Below are 15,081 nucleotides of genomic sequence, written 5' to 3'. Positions count from 1 at the left end.
TTTGAAAAATATAAAACAGATCGATCCTAATGGCCAAAAATATATGAAGATATAATGTAATCTATGAAGCACCGGCACCAACACCAGACACGACACGGACACAGACACATAGACACCTGTAATGTTCAAAATATAAAACATAATACGGATGGATGTCGTGTCGGTGTCGGACACTGTCCGACACCGACGATGTCAGACACCGGACGCGACAAGGGGCTGGAGTGTCTATGCTTCATGTAACATCCGACTGAACAGAATCACCAAATCAATCACATTAGCACATTCAGGGGCTTGCTCAAAACAATATCCATAGCACAGGCTTAAAGCGTTTTATCATATTACATTACAGGAATTGAAATTAAGAAGAAGAAAAAAGACAATCATGTTTGAATCGAATAAATTATTTTTTCTTGCCTCCTTTGGAAACGCCCTTGCGTCTTGAGGGGATAACAATCTCTCCCTTGAGAACAGGAATCTCCATGATCTCTTTTAGCTCTCCGAACTTCTTGCGGAACTTCTCGACCTGGTCGTCGCTGACCATAGACGCCGACCGGCTTCCGAGGTAGAAAGGGTGGTTCCCCGACCACACGTCGACCACGTACTCCTTCTGGGTCCCACCTGTCGTCAGCACCAGCTCCCCGTTGCAGTACACCTTCGCTTCCTCGTGGAATTGCGGGTGTATCTCCTTCTTCCTGCACCACACACCGCACTGAACCACTCTCCGAACCTGCAGCGCCAACAAATCAAACAACAACAACAACAACGTTATTAATTCGACAATCAAACGTTGTGAATTCCAAATTCTAATAAATTCTGTTACATTTTTAGTGGGAGCTGCTGGAACTGGAAGGAAGGGTTTTCCTTGCACGAATGTGTTTTTGGTCACACACTGCGCCATTTTTACTTATCTATCTATCTATCGATTTGGGAAGAAGGATGAGATTATGAGGCCATATGTGGTCGTCACCAAATGGGCCCTTCTACTATTTCTATTCTGTTCGCCCCAACTAGCCCTTTAACCGATTATGGGCCAGACCCGAATCATTCATTCTTTTTTATATTTTATGTGAAGGCCAGCATATGACTCTTTTTTACTAAATATTGCATGGTACGAAGTTGTTTTTGCTCAAAGTATTAATAAATCTTTATCGAGACCTTGAGAGCAAACAAGTTGTAGGTATTTTCTTTCCTACACAATTTATTTCATATCTAAGGACCAACCAGGATTCACACCTTTGACTCTAAGAGGACTCATATTGTATCAAGATATATATGAGTTTAAACAATTAATTATGTGAATAAGATTTGTTCATTATTTATTATTATTCAAATTTTTTGAACAATTCATGGTACATTTAAAGCTAATGAAACATCAGAGAAAGAAAGGAATAGTGTACGGCATTTGACTAATTCATGGTTCACGTGACAAAGAATCATCATAGACATTACAGGTGATATTTTCAGGAATGTTAAGAGGAATTAATAATGCGACTTAGAGTGAGTGTATATGTCTAAATCAGATTACGTCGTGAAATGCACCTCATTTTTGGCTTCCTGAATGACCAATTCAGAAGGTAAAAAAAAAATATTCTGGGAACGATGCAGGAAGTAGTACCTTGGAGGTGTAGGAAGCAGCAGCCACTAATTTACTATGATCTGAAAATACTTGGGAATGGACCTGTGTTCAACCCAAGTCGCAAATCAGGCCCACGACTCTTGGAAGTGGTTTTTAAAACAATTCATCAATTCTACTATTCAACAATTTTATTATATATTTTTACATTTTCACCAATTTTTTCCCCCAACATGAGAAAACTCTCATATCATATTCCTCTTGGAAAGTTATTAACATGTACTATAAAGTATGCCATTAAGCATGTGAGCATAAAGAGAATATTTCTTTCCAATATAAAAAAAGAGAATATTTCTTCTTTACAAAAGTAATGTAACTAAGCACGTGCATAAAAAAACAATTTACATAACTTTCCTTCATTCCATAGGTTATACACGTTGAGACTTCAATCATATTCTTAATTTAAAATTGAAGAGTTATCTATACATGTTCGTAACACTTATTATTTGAAGACTTACTCATAACAGATAACAAGGGTACCAATTTGCATTCCAACGAATTTCCCGGGGAAATGTATATACAGTGAAAGACCAAAATATATATAAGTGAAAGACCGAACACACATCCTAACTTCATGAAATTAAGACCGTACAACGAATGACAATGAAGGAACCAAGACAAATAATAAACAAAATTCTAAAAGAACCTAAGAACACGTCAAAAATGGGTGCAAGAGTTTTGCGGACACTCGTTCCAAGTAATAAGAAGAATGTGCTGATTAATGTGCTCAGTAATGATAGTAATAGAAAAACTTGCCAAGTTTTTCGTTGGTAATAACAATTCATTTGCCAATAGATCTCAACCCCCAACATTCTCGCTAACATTGAATCTCGTATGCACTCTCTCATTGCACCATCTCACTCACCACATATCTTTATATATATACATTCACCTCATTAGTTTTTTATTCAAGCTACTTGCAAATCTGAAACTTGGTGTCCGTTGATCTCAACACATTCCCAATCTTAAGAGTGTGGGCATTTTTTTGTGATCAATAAGGTTTCACTAGAGAGAGTCATGGATGCAACTTTTGCAACCCTGAATGCCAGTGCTAATCTAGTCACTAAGGGAATTGGATCTAGAAACAGAACTTCTTCTGGGTTCTGGGGTGAGAACACAAGGGGAAGTTTTAACATGAGATTTTGTAGTGTTCAATCACGCAAGAGTTTAAAAGCTACTACTTTCAAGCCTGGCTTTGCACAAGCTGTTTATTCACCAGACGTGAACAAAGAGCCACTGGTAATAATAATAACTACGTGCAAAACATTTTCTGATTTGTGTGTATGTGGGAATTGGATTTGCTGCATTCACGCAGTCTCAAATCTGGACCAGTAAATGAAGATCGGAAAGTTCATATTTTGTATGTTTATTTTAAGTCTAACCTATGAGTTAAAATTTGTTTTGTTCGATTTTCATGAGAAGACTGCGTGAAAAAGTGTCTAAATTCCGACCGCAGGAAATCTGTGTATGTGTGTGTCTATATATATAATGTATCAAATGATTATAGTCTTTTGTGAAAAATAAGAACTAAAACTATAGATTATTAGATCATATTTGAAAGGTTAAAATTATACAAGAAACGTATCAAGTGAGTCACTTCTTAGTATGAGAAATAAGAACTATAAATATATATTATTAAATCATATTTGAATAAGAAGAATGATCATGTAATCATTAACTAATTTTTAATCTTGAGTATAATTAATTATATGATCTAGATTTATTGAAAAGTTTTCACTGCCACGAATGTGTGTACATATAGAGAAAAACTAGGACCATTGTTGTGTGGTCATGTATGCTTAATTTGTTGCTTAGTTTTGTTGGTCCTTTTGGATGCTAAATCGTAATGCTGCATTTGTATTTTGATTTCAGGTATTCCATGGACCCATTTTTCAGAATCCAAAAGCAAACCCAGAAAATGTAGCTGCTATCATATTGGGTGGAGGGGCTGGAACTCGACTCTTTCCTCTTACTAGCACAAGAGCTAAGCAAGCGGTATGGTTTATCAATATATATGATTTTCTTTTGAGGTTTGATTTGATTACTATAAATAGTATGAGAGGTTTGTTTTAAATTTTGAGTAAATGCTAACCGAGGACAATTGGTGGGTGTTATGGGGGTTCTAGTGACTGCATTTCCTTCATGCAGGGTTATTAATACTTTCATCATGTTTGCAGGTTCCAATTGCAGGGTGTTACAGACTCATAGATATTCCTATGAGCAATTGCATCAACAGTGGCATCAGAAAAGTGTACGTTTTAACACAGTTCAACTCTTTCTCCCTCAATGGCCACTTGTCTCGCACTTACAATTTTGGAAATGGCGTGAACTTTGGAGGTGGTTTTGTGGAGGTAAGTTATTGATTGGTAGTATTTCAGGAAAGAGTGAGATTTTACTATCTTCTAGGAAATGATTTTTATAAACTAGTTTGAAGAAATTTTATCAGTGAGACTATGTCACTGATCAAAAGGTGGCATAATTTACATGGAACAGGTCTTGGCTGCTACTAAAACTCCTGGAGAATCTGGGAACAAATGGTTCCAAGGGACAGCTGATGCAGTGAGACGATTTATCTGGGTTTTTGAGGTAGGCATTTTGAATGCTACATACATATATGCTAAAATTACCTGCCTAGTACCATGAAATGAATTTGTGTGGATTACCATGCAGGATGCCAAGAACAAGGATATTGAGAACATATTGATAATTTCTGGTGATCATCTTTGCCGGATGGACTATATGAAGCTTCTGGAGGTACAACTAAGATAATTTCTCACATAAGATTACATCATGTATTATATGTAGTTGATGAGGACTGTGCTCGCAAAAACATATTGGGACTAATATCTCATCATGTATCATGTACAACTAAGATAATTTCTAAAACTAATACTAATTGAAGAGGACTGTGCTTGCAGAAACATATTGGGACAAATGCTGATATCACAGTTTCATGTGTGCCTATGGATGAAAGGTATATATATCTATATGCTAAAGAGAAAATTGTATATGCATTGCCATTATCAAAGAGTTTCAAGCTGTCAACCAATTAGAAATCATTTAACCTCATGTCTTTTACTAACAATAAACTTTATTTTCGTTATATTGCTGTTGAAGTTGATCAATGTTAGTTATCTGGCAGCCGTGCATCAGACTACGAGCTAATGAAAATTGATAGAAAGGGACAGATTACCCAGTTTGTAGAAAAACCAGAAGGATCAGATTTGCAGGCAATGGTATATTTGTAGTCTCTTAACTCTAACATTTCTCACCCCTTTATCTCAATAAATGTGGATTGTGAAGAGCTAATTAATTGATCCCTTTAATAACTGCAGCATGTTGATACCACTCTCCTAGGCTTAACTGCAGAAGAAGCACAGACATATCCTTACATTGCACCCATGGGTGTTTCTGTATTCAGAACTGAGACCCTGCTGAAACTGTTAAGATGGAGCTGTCCTTCTTGCAATGACTTTGGATCTGAAATTATCCCATCTGCTTTGAGGGACCACAAAGTCCAAGTGAGAGGGAATCCCAACCATGGATTTGAATGTTATTATGCTAATGAAATTAAATTCCTTTCTGTTCTTGATGTTTTTTGTTTCTATTTGTATTTTTCAGGCATATATGTTCAGGGACTACTGGAAAGATATTGGAACTATAAAGTCCTTCTTTGAAGCCAATCTGGAACTAACAAAACAGGTTTGTTTAACTATCCAGCAAATTACCTCTACATTTAATTCTTAATTTGAAAGTTTGTTTCAGCCAATTTGGTTTCTCTAGTGCAGCTGGTTAACCAAGAATGAAAGTTAATCATAACTCAATTTAAAAACAATTGGACTCTTTCACTGTTTAGAAGACTTGAAGTAGTATTGAGCCCAAGTTTGTGTTGTTAATCTTGATAATAACGGATTTGATAAGATTTGGAAATTACAATGGTATTATTACATTTTTTTCCCCATAATGAACAGTATAGTACATATACTGATCACATACTTTATTATTTGCAGTCTCCAAATTTTGAATTCTATGATCAAGAGACGCCTTTCTTCACTTCTCCAAGATTCCTACCACCCACTAAAGCAATAAAGTGCAAGGTAAGACACAAAGCTTTCACTGGTTTTCCTTGTTGATTTTGTACCGCAGATGGATGCTTGAACTTGGTTTTTGCAGATCATGGATGCAATTATTTCTCATGGTTGCTTCTTGAGTGAGAGTAGAGTTCAACATTCTATTGTTGGTGTGCGCTCACGTTTAGAGTCCGGTTCAGAGCTTCAGGTAAGCTTGATACATTTTGTATTTTGCACTCCTACGTTTGGACATATTATAGCCAGCATGTATTTCCAGCTCCTTGAGTTGTAACCTTTTCAATTCTATTTTAGCACAATTGTGACAAATGTTCTTATAGGCTTTGCTATACAGGATACCATGATGATGGGTGCTGACTACTATCAAACTGATTCTGAAATTGCAACTCTTCTGGAAGAAGGAAAGGTTCCAATAGGTGTTGGAGAGAATACTAGAATCAGGTGCCATGATGTCTCTTAATGAAACCTTTCAGATTATAAGTTCATCATTTCTATATTCTAGAAGAACAAAAATAGTTCCAAGTTATACTCACAATTACATATCACAAGCTATAACTTCTGTTGGAAAAATAATGTAAAATACATTAATGTATCTTGACTTAAACATTAGGAACAGTTGGTTCATGACATGTTTTAGAATCTCTATGATCAAATTTGATCCTTGCCTCATTCTTCTGATAAAAAAAAGTTTAATTTTAGCACAAGAAAGTGAGCTCATGCATTGTAACTCAAGTTTCGGGGATAGTAAATCACTTGGCCTTCATTTCTAATCTCTGCTAATTTCCCACTCCACTGTTTTGAAGGAATTGTATTATCGACAAGAATGCCAGGATAGGAAGAAATGTGATTATAGCCAATACTGATGTAAGTGCTGCTTCAAAAACTTCACTGTTGAAACTGCTAAAAACAGTTTCTGGTTCGTGGTATTTTACTATCCAGCAATTCATGTCTTTGCTTATTTAAATATGATGACTTCTCAGGGGGTTCAAGAAGCAGACAGGCCTGCGGAAGGATTCTACATTAGGTCCGGCATCGTAGTTGTAGTGAAGAATGCAACAATTGAAGATGGAACAGTCATTTGAAGGAGCTATTGGCAGAAACTACAGTATAACTAGTTTTTTTTATTCTAATTAGTTTGCTGATATATAAGTTTTTTTGCTGATATATAAGTGTAATGATAAATAATTTCTGTTGGTTTGTTTCAATGTAACAACTCTTAGTTTCGGAATAAATAATTTCTGTTGGTTTGTTTCAATCAGAGATCCTTTATATGCTGATGATAATTATGTTTGTTTTGGAAAAAATCTTGAGACAAGGTTTGTAAGCTTAGGGAGGTGTGTGTACTTTCAAGGAGAAACCAAAAAATTATTGTGATTTCCAAGAGCATGTAATCCTGGTTAATCTAAACATGTGACACCTAATTAAGTTTTATTAACTCTTTGTTGAAAAATTCGACTACATATCATGTGCTCTTTAGTTCCTTGCGGGCTTCCTTCATCCAAAAGCCTTCTGAGCCACTTAGTATGTTTAGTTCCTAAGGATTCGTGATGGTGGCGTGTGACCATTTTGGTCCCCATTAGTCTCCAAATGACTTATAATTAATTAAGTGTTATTAATTCTTTCTTATAAATTGAAAATTTTGAATATGTGTCACTAGATTGATCATAAACATAAACACATGATCATTAACTATATAATGATTTGTTTGTACAAAAGTACATGGGTCAGCTAAAAATATGTTTGACAAAACATTTCACTTAATTTTTAATTTTTTTACTAACCGAAAAGTTTGTAAATAAACAAATTATTTTTAGTAACTCTTATCATTTTGTGAGACACTATTTAAAGTAATATTTTGTGAAACATTAATTAAAGTAATATTTTTTAAATTGCAAACTTCTAATTTTATATATATTCTTTTTCCTTGAATATTTATTATATTTTCTTTTTAATCTTTTTATTTAAGGTCAAATTTTATTATTTATATAATTTTATATTTTTCAGCTATTTAAACAAATAAGTACGATGTTAATTTTAGCCCAACATATTCTAAGCATCATGGGCATTCCATGCCCAAATAATGTCTAACATTAAAGGGCATTTCATTAATAAGACAACGTAATACAAGGCTATGGACGTGTACTATTCTTCTGTCCTCTTTTGGAATACTATAACTCATCTTATGGTGGGTAACCACATTCGGAAGATATCTCCATTCACAAATAATGTTACAAAGTCTTCAAGACTTGTCTAAGTTTTTTCTTTCATAGTTTGATTAATTAGCACCACCACCCTGCCATCGTGGGATTCTAACATCCCTTGCTTTGTTCCACTTCTTAGAATTTTTCACTCTGGGAAACATCTTCATCCGGATTCTGTTTAGCTTTTGAGACTCTTGAGCAATCAAAGTAGCAGTGGAGCAACTCTCATCTAATGGCACTTCATAACCATCTCGAAAAGAATCCATTCCTTCAGCTAGAAGTTGCCAAAACAAGCCACCAACAGCTGCCCCGCTATCACTTGCTGATGAATAGATTGCAGAATAGACCAAGTTGAAAAATTGGTCCCTTAATGTTGAGTCTTCAGTACTGATATTTTTTGTTGCTACTCCAAACTCCGCAAACAGAACTGGCTTCTGAATGTTCTGTGAATCTTGTATGTGATCATTGAGCCAACGAACCAAAAATAAGATTTGGTCTTCATTACTTGAACCTGGAAGCCTGCTCATGGAAGGAAAATCAATCCAGCATTACCATGAAGTAGAAAACCTTGTCCCAAAATAAGAAATTAGTTTTTATTTCTATGCTGTAAATTTATATTGTCAACAAATAAAAAATTATTGTTGGTGTGACTTTTATGATATAAATGTCAAAAAAAACTTATATATATTAGTTTTTGATTGAAGGACACTAAAAATTAACTTATCATACATGACAATTTTTAATTTGACGATAGTACAAAGCTAGACCTTAGTGCATCCTCCTTTTACTCAATTAAGAATTCTAACAATTTTAAGGACGTTAATTTGTTTCAAAGTTATAAAATTGTATTCATGAGAAATAATTTCTAGAAATGTTATGCCTAGAAATAGCATTCTCGTAAATATGTTTGGTTGCCATTAGGAATTTTAGAAAATAAAATAAAATTTATTTAATTAAAAAATAAAAGTAAAATAAGAAATGTGAAAAAAAAAAAGAGGAATGAATAATTATTATAGAGAATAACTACTACTACTACTCTCATGAAAATCGAAGATACCCACCTCTAAGCATCGAAATAAGAAATAATAAAAATATGTGTATTTCATATTTCTTGAAATCTTCTGGTAATATTTTCAAAAAATTTATAGCAAAGAAGAGAATGTGATATTCCCAAGTCCACATTCTCAATAATCTTCTTTGATATATTGAAACAAAGGTCTTGTAAGATATTTATAATATTTATAAATAGAATGTATATAAATGCATGTTTTTCTTGTTTTATTATTTAAAATATGGCATAAGTATGGCCTAAGAAAAATGGTGCATGAAATATTTTTTATCCTTGTGAAGTTTTTATAAAGAATAGAAGGAAAAATCCACACCATTGATCAGGGTATGAATGAACTGTGGCAAAGTCAATGCCAGGGATTTGGTTGTTTGTAATGAAATCTGTTCCTACGTGGAAGCTGGGATTAGACTCTTGTTTGGACAGCCCATAGAAGCCCTCCAGACCAGCTTCTAGCAAATGGTTTCCATCTATGGATTTCAAATAAGATGCCATCTCAGTAATCCAAGCCTGTCAAAAGGGGGAAATTAAACTCAATAATTATCTCTTGTAATGTTTGAAAACAAAATTATATATATCTTGAAAACTTAATTGCAAACCTAACACAGACCAAAAGTCGCAAAGATATCTATGCTCACTCGTAACTCGTAATAAGTGGTTCATTTTTCTAAAGTTTTTTTTACCCTCTTATTCTTCCGTACCAAAGGTAAATGTGTCAACAAATGATCTTAAATATTTAGGTAGATTCATAAAAATGGCATCATAATTCATAAATATAGTTACCAAAAAAAGTAATTCATAAATATATAATTGAACAGCCGAATAATAGTTACCTGAACCGTGTTTCCTGATTGATCTGAAGGGCATCTAATTTCATTCATGAGTTCCCAAGCCATTATAGTTGGATCATCTTTGTAAACGATCCCCGTGAAGTTATTACGTCTTGTAAGTACACTCTATCAAAACACAAATTGAAAACTTCAATGTTAGGCCACTTATATGTCTTTTTCGCTGGAAAATCGTTGGTACAAAAATGTTGTCACGAGGAGTAATAAAAAGGACTACAAAGCCCGTGCTGAAATTATTTTTCTGTAGTATTTGATTGGTCGTACTTAATTAAATGCACTTTACTCATCTAAGAACTGCTCGATAACTGAATGCACATGTTGAACATCAAGGCAGTGAAATTGCAAGAGTGTATAAGTAACAACATTCTTTTAAACAAGTCTAAGTCTCTATAATACGGTTCATTATTTCTTGGCAGGTCACATTGAAAATGAATTTCTTAGCGGATTTTAGTAAATTAAGAAACTGTATCTTTAGAAATCAAGAAACTATATTTCAGGAATGGGAGATTTGTATCAGATATTGTAGATATGTGATTAGCCGTAATTATGCAAATTAGGTAGTTTAATCCTGTATATATTTCATTACTTTGAGTAATAGCGCAAATTCATAACGATACCTCCCCAGCGCAAATTTATAACATTTCCATAATAAGAATAACATGTCATAATATATAAAAAGGTTACATATTTATTCCCACAATATTCTTATATAATATTATTTTTTTTTCTTTATCACATCATTTATTTTCTCCCGTTTATACTTTTCATTTTCTTTTCCTATTTCATTCATATTTGAAAAACAAATTGTACAATATTGAAGTAAGAATGTGATTTCTCATATTAAAATCCAAAAATTGTGGCTGGATAATATTAATGAAAATAAGGAAAACAAAATAACTAAATTAACAAAGTAGTAGCTACTAAGGAAGCGGTTACCTTGACGTGATTTTTGTAGTATCCCTTCACTATAGGGTTAGTGAAGAAATCATCTTCAGAATCTATGGTCTGGCCCTCACTTCTTGCCCAGTCCACATATTGTTTCTTTCCTCCAAAGTTATCATAGTTATTCACCAAACTCAACACAAGCTTGGTCCCATATCTCCTGGCTTCTGATATTACAAAGTCCAGCCCCTTTCATTATCAAAGTAACAGCCAAAATATAATTATTACCACTGCAAAAAGTGTATACACCAATTATATACATAGCAAGCATGCTTTTAATTAGGAGAAGAACTAATGCTAGTAAAATAATAATCATAAAATAAAACAATCATTACTCTAACTCAATACCAATATCTTCTCTGAAATTCAAACTATACATAGAGATTGCAAAGATGGATGAGATCAAAACTAATCATGAACGGAAATATAAAATTGGCCTAGTGGTGAATTGAGAAGAGAGGGAAGAAGATCATGGGTTTGAATCTTCGCTAACAAACATTAATTAGTAACATTTACCGATAAAAACAAAAACTAACCAGGAACAAGTCTTCATTGTAGAATCCAGGAGAGTATTGTAGGGGCTTGTATCCACCATCACTGAAAGCCCATGTTCTGGCTATGTTAAGTCCATGGTTTGTACCCTTTTGAAACACAGAAGACACTTTGTTTCTCTGAGATGGATCAGAGGCCATATACATCAACCAATATGCATTGTAACCGTTAGCATAGTAGGGGCTCCCATTCAGCATAAGCTGCACCCCTCTTACTTTCACAAAGCCATCATCATGATCATCAGCTTCTACTTGGGGTAATAACAAGATCCCACGTTCTAGTATCATATAGAGAACCAGAAAGACCACAAAGAAACCAAGCTTCATTATTCTGCTTTCAACTCTTCACACTCCCTACCCTGTTAGGACTAGGAATGAAGCTTCTGAATCGCAGTACTGAAGCCTATATATAGAGTCCCACACTGCTTATAATGGCAAGTGCCTGTGTTTAGGAACTATATATAAAGATGATATAATAATTTTTTATTTTTTCTCAAAACTATATATGTGCATTTTTTTAGTTTTGCTTAAGTTGAATAAGATTTTTATTATAACTTTTTTTGTTTTTAAATAATTAATGCGGTTGGAAGATACATGTTTAAGATTATAGTTGAGATCATTTTTATCTATAAGTCATTAACATATTACATATAAGTAAATTTACATCACATTTTAATTTAAGATTCAAATTTATAAATATATTTTTTATTTATATGAAATTTTACTTTTTTATTTTTATTAAATGTGAGTTTTACCTTACACCTTACTTTAACAGATGATACAATTACATGAACATAATCTCTCACTAGTGAATAACGTTGGTGGAAATGGCAAAACATGAAACTCTGAATTGACTTGGTACAACTGATCCTACATGGTAAGATCAAAGATGGTATAATTATCTGTACATAATCTCTCTCATCAGTGAATAATATTGATGGAAATGGCAAAACAATACACTCTAAAATTAACGTGGTTGAGTAGCAAGAAGGAAAGGAGTGAAGGGTAGCTATGTCCAATTTACTGATGGGGTGGGCCTAAGGGATGGCAGTAGAATTGTATAGAACCATAGGCTCATGGGTCACTGTCACTGTCACACTATGTTGTGGGGCCGCAAAATATGTATCATTTTTAAGGTGAGATGAACTATATAAACAGGATCATGGAAGATAAATTAAGGTGTGGTTACTATCATAATTTTTCATGTCCATACAAAATTGTTGTCCCCCGTGATGTGAATTGGACTTTGGGACAAGATTTTAAGGTGGGAAGCAGATGGAATGGAATCATGGACCCATACCCCATTGCCCAAACGAAGCAAGACTGTTAAAGCGTGAGTTTCAAGCTCTGGTGCACATCAATTAATTACTGATTCCAAATACAAAAACTACAAGGGACACTACACTGGCACATCACAAGAAACCACTGTTCAATGAAACTTTTTATAAGAGTAATCATGCATGGATACATCGAGAGTGCATATATTTCACTCACATTCTCTATTTTTATGTATTACTTTTTTTTTTCATTGTTATATCAGTTATTACATTTATAATTTTAAAATTTTCTCTATTCAATCTCTATTTTTCTCAAAATATCTAGTAGTATGATAGCAGGAAGATAATTATTTTATCATTACTCCTATCATTTTATTAAAACTGAAAAATAAACATAACATTAATAAATCCTTACACAATGCATATCCTATTAAATAGGAATTTATAAAAAAATATCAACCAGAGACACAAACTAATATTTTTAAGAAATATAAAATAAAACTAAATGGGTAATATCTAAATCTTTTAGCTTAGTTGGATCTTTCTAGACCCATTCCTATCATAATACATAGATGTCAATGCATTTTTTAAAAAATTTATTATGTTTTAGTCCTTAGATTTTTGAAAATTCATATTTTTAGTTCTTAATTTAAATTTTGATGACCAGTCAAAATTTTTAAACCTTTTATTTTTGTCATTATTTTTAGTCTTTATATTCAAGTAACAACATTGATCAGTAATATGATAATGTTGACAATTTAATTATTTATCATATCATCAAAGAGTTTATCAAAATAATCACATTTTTTTTAAAGTTATGTTGTTAATCTCTCATCAACCAGCTTGATGTTATCAACTAGTATGAATCAATGGAAGATTAAAACAAAGTTTATAAGAAAAAAATTACATTTATCATCTCAAAACTCTTAATAATATAACAAGTTATTGGATTGTCCATGTCATTATTGTATCATTGGATAATGTTATTACTTGATAATAGAAACTATAATGGTAAGGGAAAAAAGTTCAAATATTTGAACCCAAGACAATTTTTTTTAATTAGAAACTAAAAGCAAATTAAAAAAATACTAACCAAAATGATAATCCTTTATTTTATTATGCAGCACAAAATTTGAAATAGTGATTTACTCTCATTTTAATTTTTGGGGAGTGTATTGCATGTGGAGGTACTTATACATTTTATATATTCCCGTTGTCTTAATATTATTTTTTTATAGGTGCATGTCACAATTCACACACACACTGCTTTCATAACTAGTCAAAAAAGCTTCTCTCAAGCATTTCAAAATTACTCTTTTTATCTCTATTTACATGCTTAATCTTTTTAAGTATTTATCTCTTTCTATTTATAATTATCTATTTATTTATAGATTAATTTTAATATGGTTTTTTTTAAAATGTCAATAATTAAAAATATAATATTTATATTAAAATTTATTTATTTATTATAAATTTAATTATTAAAAATAAATATTTATTTTGTAAAATACACATAGTAAAATATTAATTTTTAGATGAATATTTTTTTGACTAAGAGAAATTTAAACATTGAAATGTTACCTTAGAGGAAGAATAATGAAATTAAAACGGTTGGATTTGTGGAAGTTTTTAGGTAGGTTAGGTAGCTTTCTCTTTTTGGATTGGATCGCTATTGTCAAATTGAATTTATAACTTTTATTTGTCACTACAGGAGTCAATTTAGTATTTATTTTATTAAGGATAAAGTGAATCTAATAAAAGAGTTAATTAAGGACGATTTTGTAGATTATCTTCTCCATCAATGAAAGTATGAAACTACTCCCCATGCTAACCTCTAATGTGGTTGTAGATAAAGAAGTGCAATCCATGACCAGGCAGCACAGTGAATAAAGTGGTAGACAATAATGAAATGTCATCGAGGAATCAAAACCTCTCAAGTCTCAACAATATTTGAATACTTCTTCAGTCATAAAGTTAAATGTTTTAAAATTCCAACTAGACTGTTTGATCCAACCAAAGCGTATCATAAATCGATCAATTATGTTTTGGTTTTAATGATTCCTTATATTTGGAGGTTTTGGTCGGTTTCATCTTAAATTCAATATTTTTTTAATGCATTCGGTAAAACAAGTTCTAGTCTCATTGCACAACATATATAACTAAGGTAGTGCTAATCATTTTTAAAAGCAATATAGTAAAACACACAAAGATGACAATCATCTTACCAATATCCACTTAACAGCTAGATAATACAATTTTTAACAACAAAATTAAGAATATTAAATATATAATTATTTAAAAACCTTCACTTTAGAATTTAAATTTATGAAATAATCAATTATATTCTTAATATGATGTCACATTATTACCGCAACAATTATTTCAAATAAATATTGTAGTTAAAAATATTGGTCAAAATATAATTATTGAATTGGTGAAAATACCTCCATTCATTTAATTCTCTAATTGTTTGCT

The 15,081-nt window shown here is 32.4% G+C and overlaps 3 protein-coding genes across 3 annotated transcripts; 1 reads left to right on the top strand and 2 right to left on the bottom strand.

The window, feature by feature from the left end:
• Positions 1–252: 252 nt before the first annotated feature.
• Positions 253–918, bottom strand: LOC100499959 (uncharacterized). The gene is given in 2 exon segments (NM_001251685.2): positions 253–727; positions 821–918. Coding segments are annotated over 2 exon segments (405 nt in total). The 5' UTR covers positions 899–918; the 3' UTR covers positions 253–400.
• A 1,682-nt stretch (positions 919–2,600) lies between these two features.
• Positions 2,601–6,976, top strand: LOC100818512 (glucose-1-phosphate adenylyltransferase large subunit 1). Its single transcript, XM_003549392.5, has 14 exons — positions 2,601–2,872; positions 3,506–3,628; positions 3,811–3,984; positions 4,127–4,219; positions 4,304–4,387; positions 4,552–4,607; positions 4,776–4,869; positions 4,969–5,154; positions 5,255–5,335; positions 5,644–5,730; positions 5,807–5,911; positions 6,056–6,162; positions 6,525–6,585; positions 6,702–6,976. Exons 1-14 carry the CDS (start codon positions 2,651–2,653, stop codon positions 6,801–6,803), a joined length of 1,575 nt encoding a protein of 524 aa, XP_003549440.1. The 5' UTR covers positions 2,601–2,650; the 3' UTR covers positions 6,804–6,976.
• Positions 6,977–7,728: 752 nt separating this feature from the next.
• On the bottom strand, positions 7,729–11,749 carry LOC100817974 (mannan endo-1,4-beta-mannosidase 7). The gene is made up of 5 exons (XM_003549391.5): positions 11,315–11,749; positions 10,773–10,967; positions 9,822–9,944; positions 9,305–9,498; positions 7,729–8,441 (listed from the first exon to the last, which is right to left on the bottom strand). Exons 1-5 carry the CDS (start codon positions 11,654–11,656, stop codon positions 7,997–7,999), a joined length of 1,299 nt encoding a protein of 432 aa, XP_003549439.1. The 5' UTR covers positions 11,657–11,749; the 3' UTR covers positions 7,729–7,996.
• Between the last annotated feature and the right edge of the window lie 3,332 nt (positions 11,750–15,081).

This window comes from Glycine max, chromosome 17 (assembly GCF_000004515.6).
Source record: "Glycine max cultivar Williams 82 chromosome 17, Glycine_max_v4.0, whole genome shotgun sequence".
NCBI lineage: Eukaryota > Viridiplantae > Streptophyta > Magnoliopsida > Fabales > Fabaceae > Glycine > Glycine max.
Note: the sequence above shows the minus strand (reverse complement) of the source record. Positions and strands in the feature narration are given on the sequence as shown.